This window comes from Leopardus geoffroyi, chromosome C2 (assembly GCF_018350155.1).
Source record: "Leopardus geoffroyi isolate Oge1 chromosome C2, O.geoffroyi_Oge1_pat1.0, whole genome shotgun sequence".
Lineage (NCBI taxonomy): Eukaryota > Metazoa > Chordata > Mammalia > Carnivora > Felidae > Leopardus > Leopardus geoffroyi.
The window spans coordinates 152,802,022-152,810,703 of NC_059333.1; the positions used below are offsets into that span (position 1 = coordinate 152,802,022).

At 45.5% G+C, this 8,682-nt stretch overlaps 1 protein-coding gene across 1 annotated transcript in view; it reads right to left on the reverse strand.

Annotated features, from left to right (window-relative positions):
* OXSR1 (oxidative stress responsive kinase 1) overlaps positions 1–8,615 on the reverse strand; it is a 104,995-nt gene extending 96,380 nt beyond the window's left edge. Inside the window, exon 1 of the mRNA XM_045436552.1 lies at positions 8,169–8,615. Coding sequence (XP_045292508.1) covers positions 8,169–8,238 — 70 coding nt within the window. The 5' untranslated portion in view covers positions 8,239–8,615. The remainder of the gene's footprint in view (positions 1–8,168) is intronic.
* Positions 8,616–8,682: the final 67 nt, after the last annotated feature.

The following is an 8,682-nucleotide window of genomic DNA, read 5'->3' on the forward strand; positions in this document are numbered from 1 at the left end:
TTCCCTTCTTTAATAAGAGAACCTTGACCTGATTTGTTTGAAGTAATAACGTGCCCAGCTAAAAAGCTTTATTTCACAGCCTCCCTTGCAAATGGCCAAATTACACGGTTCTGGCCAATAAACTAGGAATGGAAGTCACTGAGTAAGGCTTCCAGGAAAGAAAGCTCTTTGAAAGGGAGCCAACTCAGTTGTCATGTGCCTTTGTCCTTTTGCCATATTCCTCCAGCCTGGAACACAAGCACGAGTCCAGGAGTGGAACAACTCTCTTGCAACTATGAGAATGAGAGTCACGTGCCAAGCTCAGTGGAGTAAAACCCAGCAGCCTGGGTGCCTAATGGCACCTAGGCTGCCACTCCAGTTCCATAAGGGGCAAAAGGTACTTTATTAAGCCACTACGGTTTCCATTACATGCAGCCAGATGCAATACCTATTTGACACAGCCCTATGAGGCTGTTGGCCCAATGTTCGCCTTACTGATCGTGCCACCACAGCTAAGTGTCCCCAATCAGCGGGAGAAAATACGCTAACCATTAAGAATCACTCTACTCATAGCGCACGATGTCTTCCACATTTACAGAGGGGCTGGAGGTGGGATCCTGGAGCGTGTACTTGAAAATCACTACTTTAGACCTCAAAATGTGTGGCTAGTGAACAATTAGTGAAAATTAAAAAGGGAAAGTAGAGAATAAAGCTAACGAGTTGCCTTCACCAAAGCGTCAAAGGTAGGTAAATTATACCATATTAAAAACAGATCTTAAAGAACAATTTTCTAAACCTAACCCAAGGTAAACAGCAAATATTTATGGAGCCTTTTCGAGATGTGTGACAATAAGAGGCACATATCACGGCCTTTGCCAGACTGTTTCCCTATGCGCTATCGTACCGTATTATTGGCAGGGCCTTATGCAGCTATATACTCCCATGTCCCGCACAAATCCTGAAATCCATCTAAACTTTAATGAAAGGCGTCTGAGTGACTCAGTGGGTTGAGGGACCGACTCTTGATTTCAGCTCAGGTCATGATCTCAGGGTCGTGGGATAGAGTCCTCCATCAGGCTCCACGCTGAGCATGGAACCTGTTTAAGATATTCCCTCTCTCTCTCTCTCTCTCTCTCTCACTCTCCCCAGTTCGTGCTCATGCTCGCTCTCTAAAATAAAAATAAACTTTAAGGAGATCTGGAAGTAAGGGGAAAAAAAGATGCAGTGATAAGCATTACAACAGATTCAAAATATTTAAGTGTCGCAAGATTTCAAGTCACATAGTATTTCACATTTCATGGTAATACCAAAAATTAGGGGACGAAGGAGAGGGAGGAAAAAAGAAAGGCAGAGATAACAAAAACCATTATCTTAAGGAACATTCAATAAAAACTAAACCTTTTAACAGTCTTCTCTTTCTTTTTTGACCGAGAGAAAGCACAAGAGGGGGAGGGACAGAGAGAGAGGGGAACAGAAGATCCAAAGCAGGCTCTACACTGACAGCAGCAAGCCCAATGCAGGGCTTGAACTCACAAACCGTGAGATCATGACCTGAGCCAAAGTCAGCCGCTCAAGCGACTGAGCCACCCAGGCACCCCCAAACTAAACATTTTCTGCAATTACACTTAATCTACACAACAGCCCCAATGATAATATGTGCCATTATCTCCATTTTTCCCCAAAGTCTATTCATTTATTTTGAGACACACACACACAACACACATGAGTGGGGGAGGGACAGAGACAGCAGGAGAGAAAGAATCCCAAGAGAATCAACTCAGGGCTTGAAATCACAAACTATGAGATAATGACCTCAGCCAAAACCAAGAGTTGGACGCTTAACCGACTGAGCCACACTGGCGTCCCCCACTACCTCCATTTTATAGACAAAAAGCCAACACTAAAACCAGTTACATAAATTGCCCAAGGTCGCATAGGTAATAACAGATAAGGCAGGATTTGATTCCAGGTCAGTACAGCCCCAAGACCATACTCTTCTAGCTATTTCAACACATGTCAACTACAGTGCAACACCTGTTCAGAAATTCAAATACAATAATAATGGCTAGTAAAGAGCTCAAAAAAAAAAAAAAAAAAAAAAAAAGATGAAAGAGTGATAGTGAAAATAACACTAACATCTTTTACAAGTAATCATAAAGAACTTCAAATCTTTCCAAAGCATGCTTAAGATGATACAGTTCTTTAAAAGGAAGTCCTCTGAATTCCCAATCTGTATGCTTTTAATATGCCCCAGGAAGGGAATTTTTCTTTTCTCTACAGGATTTTGCCAGAGACAGAAAAAAAACAGAATGTGAGAAACAACCCCATAAATATTATAGGCCAAGCAGCATAGGTAAAAAAATTACATTTCGAATAAATGCAGGTGCTTTGATCAGAAAGGAGGCATCATTTAACTACTGCCTTAAAATACAATTCTCTGAAAACAAAACAAAAATTGAAAACAAAAAACAAAAAAATTCAAAGGATCCTCCAAACTTTTTTTTTTGAACTCCATGTGTTTCCTGCAAATTTTAAGTGTAATCTGCAGAAATCACAAAGATGCATTTTGAAGATTATAGCTTATTACAAAATATTGTATTCCAAATATTTCAGCATTGAAGCAAGTTCAGAATAAGAGTAAACTGCTTTATTGAGGCCTGCTACTTGTAATAAGCTATAGTTCAAGGAAAAACATTACTTTCCCTCCCTGTTGGGAGGATGGGGTGAGAGAGAAGTAGAATGGATGTTAGCAGCTTTCAGGAACTTACGAACGAGACGGAGACATTTATTTATTTATTTATTTGAGAGAGAGCGCGAGCACGCGCGCGCGCGCACACACACACACACACACACACACACACACACGAGGGAGGGGCAGAGGGAAAGAGAGAGAATCCCAAGCAGGCTGCACACTTGTCACAGCCTGATACGGGGCTCGACCCCATCACCCCAGGACCATGACCTGAGCCAAAATCAAGAGTCGGACACTGAACCCACTGAACCACCCAGGGGCCCCGAGAGGGAGTTATTTAAAACTTACAGAATAGGATACACAAAAGAAAAATTCTACTACATCCAAAAGGGTCACCTTCAAAATAGCTGCTATCAAATTTTTTTATTTAAAAGATATTTCCCTTAATCCTTCACTGTAAGGATATTTTCCCTAATTAATTTCACTTAATCCCTTAATATTTCCCTTAGACCATGACTACCATCTTATAGTTTATATCTTCCATTTTACAATCAAAAACCAATCGGGGCGCCTGGGTGGCGCAGTCGGTTAAGCGTCCGACTTCAGCCAGGTCACGATCTCGCGGTCGTGAGTTCGAGCCCCGCGTCGGGCTCTGGGCTGATGGCTCAGAGCCTGGAGCCTGTTTCCGATTCTGTGTCTCCCTCTCTCTCTGCCCCTCCCCCGTTCATGCTCTGTCTCTCTCTGTCCCAAAAATAAAATAAACGTTGAAAAAAAAAATTAAAAAAAAAAAAAAACAATCAAATTCCTACATAGAAACAAGGATGCTGAATTAAGCAACAGGAGAACTGAACACCAGTATTGGCTATGCCACTAATTAGCTCTATGGCTTTAGACAGTCATTTTACCCTGTTAGGTTTCAATGTCTTCATCTGTAAAACAAGATAAATTAAATCAGGGGCACCTGGGTGGCTCAGTTGGTTAAGTGTCTGACTTTTGATTTCGGCTCGGGTCCTGAACTCACGGTTCGTGAGTTCGAGTCCCACATTGGGCTCTGTGCCGAAGAGTGTGGAGTCTGCTTGGGGTTCTCTCTGCCCCTCCCCCACTTGCTCTCTTTCGCTTTTTCTCAAAATAAATAAATAAACATTCTTAAAAAATTAACCCAAAACGTCCTGGAGGTCTAAAAGAGCTAAAACTATAGCTAAAACGCTTAGAAGAAAACATAGGAAAAAAATCCTTGTGATGTTGGATTAGTAAAGATTTCCTACATACACCATCAAAAGCACACACGATCAATAAAAGAAAAAAATAATAAACTTTATCGAAATTCAAAACTTTTTGAAAGTTTTCAAAAACTCACCCCAGAACTCAATAAGAAAACAAACCATGGGCAACCCAATTGGGCAAAACATTCGAATGGACATTTCACCAGAGACAGATGAAAAGCTAATGAATAAGTACATCGTTAGTCATGAAAGAAATGCAAAACCACCACCAAATACTACTTCATACCCACCCGGACGGCTATAATGTAAGACACCAAATGCTGACAAAAATAAAGAGAAACAGGAACTCTCACCCAGGGTTGGTGGGAATGAAAAATGATGCAGTCACTTCGAAAAGGTTTAATCAGTTTCTTAAAAAAGTTAAATACAAATTTACCACATGACCCAGAAACTCCACCCAAGGAAAATGAAACATGTTCATATGAAGATTTGATAAGTGAAAGCTCGTAACAGCATTATTCCAAAAGAGCCGAAAAGCAGAAATAAACCAATGGCCATCAAGAGGTGTCCAGTAAGAAGGAATCATGTAATGATACAGGCTACAACATGGAGGAACTTCAGGAAAGGCCATGCCAAGTAAAAGAAACCAACACAAAGGACCACAGATTATAGGGTTATATTTACATTAAATATCCAGAAAAGGCAAATCTATAGAGACAGAGAGAGTAGATCTGTGGTTGCCCGAGGCAGGGGGTGGGAACAGGGAGTGACTGCAAACGACATGAGGCATCTTTGTGGAATGATGGAAATGTTCTAAAATTGGATTGTGGGGATGACTGCACAACTCTGAAAATTTACTTAAAAAATTACACGATTGTACACTTAATACAGGTGCATTTTATGGTATACAAATTCTAACTCAATCAAGTTGTTCTTAAAAATGAAAAAATATCACGGTGAGTGGAAGAAGCCAAACGCAAAAGACAGTATGTTATTATGATCTCATTTACACAAAATGTCCAGAAAAGGCAACCCTATAGAGACAGAAAGGTTTGTGGTTGCCTGGGGTTAGGGGTGGGAACAGGGATTAACTGTAAACAGGCACAAGGACCCTACTGGGTGAGGAAAATATTCTAAAACTGGATTATGCTTCCCGGCATATGGCACAAGTTACTAAAAACCACTGAATTTTGTACTTAAAAATGGGTGAATTTTATAGCATTAGATTATTTTTTAAGGTTATTTTTAAAAATAAAATGGTAAAGTTATTTTTTTAGCCGTTTATTATTTTTGAAAGAGAGAGAGAGAGTGGGAGCGAGCGAGGGGGAGTGGCAGAGCGAGGGGGTCAGAGGATCTGAAGTAGGCTCTGCACTGAGAGCAGAGAGCTGGATGCAGGCTGAAACTCAGGAACCGTGAGATCATGACCCGACCTGGGCTGCAGCTGGATGCTTAACCAACTGAGCTACCCAGGTGCCCCAGTAAAGTTATTTTTTTTTTAACGTTTATTTATTTTTGAGACAGAGAGAGACAGAGCATGAACACGGGAGGGGCAGAGAGAGAGGGAGACACAGAATCGGAAACAGGCTCCAGGCTCTGAGCTGTCAGCCCAGAGCCCGACGCGGGGCTCGAACTCACGGACCGTGAGATCATGACCTGAGCTGAAGTTGGACGCTTAACCGACCAAGCCACCCAGGCGCCCCCAGTAAAGTTATTTTTAAAAATAAAATGGCCAAGGGGCACCTGGGTAGCTCTGTCGGTTGAGCGTCTGACTCTTGATTTCGGCTCAGGTCACGATCAATCAAGCCTGTGTCGGGCTCTGCACTGTGCGTGGAACTTTGCTGACAATTCTCACTTTATCTCTCTCTCTCTCTCCCTCAGCCCCTCTCCCTGCTCCCTCTCTCAAAAGAAAAAAAAAAAAAGAAAAGAAACATAAGATGGTCAAATTACGTTGGAGCTCTTAACCTTTTACCCATGGAGTGCTTTAGAAAGGAGATGAAAACTAACCCTACCCGCAGGACTGAGATTCCCTTTTGCCCACTCACAGACACCCTATCGGTCTGAGGATAATTCCAAATTAATAAATCTCTAAATCTCTAGAGCCCTAGGCCACCACAACAGCAAAGCCTCTTCACCCCAGAAACACGTCAGTCTTACCAGAAAGGAAAGCAAAAGTTTCCTTCTAAAACAATGACAGGGATACCCTTTCTTTACTTTTCAGGTACCGCTGTCCAACCGTCCACTTAGTCTCTTTCTTCAATAGGAAACTGGTTGAGGGGGCGCCTGGGTGGCTCAGTCCCTTACGCGTCAGACCTTGGCTCAGGCTGTGATCTCACAGTTTGTGAGTTTGCGCCCCACATCGGGATCTCTGCTGCCAGCATAGAGCCGGCTTCGGATCCTCGGTCTCCCTCCCTCTCTCTCTCTCTCTGCCCCTCTGTTCTCTCTCTCAAAAAGAAATAAAATTAAAAAAAAAAAAAAAAATGAAACGGATTCAGGAACCCAGAACCAATCAATCAAGACAGAGACCGAGCTTGCTGTCTTCAGAACAAAAGACCCGGCAAAGGCACAGGGCACAACGTGGCTTAAGGAAAAAAATGCGATTTCTTTCAGCTAAAACTCACCCCAGATTTGTTTTGAAACAAGGCAAAAAAAAAAAAAAAAAAAAAAGAAAAAAAGAAAAAAAGAAAAAAAATGACAAAGTTTCTCTAAAATACAAATTGCAGGGGCGCCTGGGTGGCGCAGTCGGTTAAGCGTCCGGCTTCAGCCAGGTCACAATCTCGCGGTCCGGGAGTTCGAGCCCCGCGTCAGGCTCTGGGTTGATGGCTGGGAGCCTGGAGCCTGTTTCCGATTCTGTGTCTCCCTCTCTCTCTGCCCCTCCCCCGTTCATGCTCTGTCTCTCTCTGTCCCAAAAATAAATAAACGTTGAAAAAAAAGTAAATAAATAAAAATATTAAAAAAATAAAATAAAATAAAATACAAATTGCAATAAACACTCACACCCCCAAGGCAGCTAAGGAGTTTTCAGCCAGTCTTTGTTATAAAACTAATTTTAGGACAGGATGCTGATCTAGGCAAAGTAGACAATCTCCTTCCTCCAATACATAGGGGTCTGCTCGTGTCAGTTACATTGAGCTTCTGTTTAGCTAAACCCACCCTCTTTTGATTTCTAAAGTCACTGGATTATTGTTGTCCAACAAACACTTCCCTCATCCCAAGTCCCCACCCTCCCCCAATCACTGTGCCTGAGAATTACAATCCATGTTTGTGCCAGTTTTGGTCTCTGCTAACTGGTATTCCTGGACCTCAAATCTACTCCACACACAGAAGCCAGATCACGTCACTACATGGAATCATGTCACGTCTCTGCTTGAATCCCTCCAATACACTTAAAATAAATTCCAAAATCCTTACCATGCCTGAGAAGGTCCACTTTCTATCCCTGCCAGTTTGCCTCCGGGTCCTGAAACACATCAAGCTCTTTCCCTCCTCAGGACCTTTGCACTTCCTCGTCCCTCAGCAGGGAAAAATCTGCCCTGGCATCTTAAGACGCCTTCTCCTCCTTCAGCGGCTCAACTTAAATGTCAACGCCTCAGAAAAAGACTTTTCCTTGAAATCACCCTAACTAGGTCTCCAGGTCACGCTCTATCAGAACATCTTGTTTATTTCCTTCCTAGCACTTGCCAAGCCTTGTAATTCTTTTTATTTGCCGAGTTATTCAATGTCTACCCCCCCCCCCCCCCCCGACCAGAAAGTCAGTCCCAAACAGTGGGAAGTTGTGTCTACGCTGCTCGGTGCGGTACCTTCAGCTTCACCTGGAGAGGATCCCCAGCTCCACCTAAGCAATGTTTGGCGCTTGGTGGGCACTCAAGGGTGCTCACCCAGCGCGGGAGTGGACTAAAACCCCTATCCCACCATCGCCAAAGTAGGTGGCTGTGCCCACAACTCGCCCATCATTTCTCGCACAGTCTCCCTAGGGCCTGTCCGTGCCTGCACTTTTCTTCCTCTCCCAGACCCATGCATCGCTCAGCTTCAAACATCTGTCACTACCCAAATCTCTCCTGAGCCCCTCAAACCCCAGCCCAACCAACCTCCCCGCCTCGCACGCGCTGCACAAACCCAGAGCCTCACCCACGCGCCCTACAAACCCCGAGCCCCATGAGCGCTCACGAATATGTGTGAGTCCTGCGCTCCCCGAGCTCCCGCGGGTCCCCACGTTCCCGCGTGTCACCCGCCTCCCAGCGCGGCGCCTCCCCCCTCAGCGGCGCGCCAGCTCTCACCGATCACCTCCTGCAGCTCGTAATCGTCCCTGTTGATGGACCAGGGCAGGGCGCTCGAGTCCTCGGACATGACGGCGGCGCGGCTCGCGATCCTCGCTCAAACTCGCTGACCTCTCTCGTCTCCTCGCCGCGCCTCTCCCCACCCCCAACCGCCGCCGCCGCCGCCGCCGCGCCCCCACCAACCGCCTCTGGAACAGCCACGGGTCGGACGGCGCCTGGGCGCGGGGTCACCGCTCGACAGAGCGGCGGAGGCTCGAAGCTCCGGCGGACCTCGTCTCTTGCTCCTCCGCGTCCGGCACTCCCCACCCGCCCCAGGTCCCGGTCCCGGCCTCGGCCTCGGCTGCAGCAGCGACAGGGTTTTCGCCTGGGCCCAACCCCTCTGTCCCGCCCTCCACCCTAGCCCCACGCACGGGCCAAACTTTCCCTTCTCCCTCCACCTGCCGACACGCAGCGCGCTGACGTCACCGCGCCTGGAAGGCCCCGCCTCGGCCCCGCCTCCGGCCACCATCTCCAG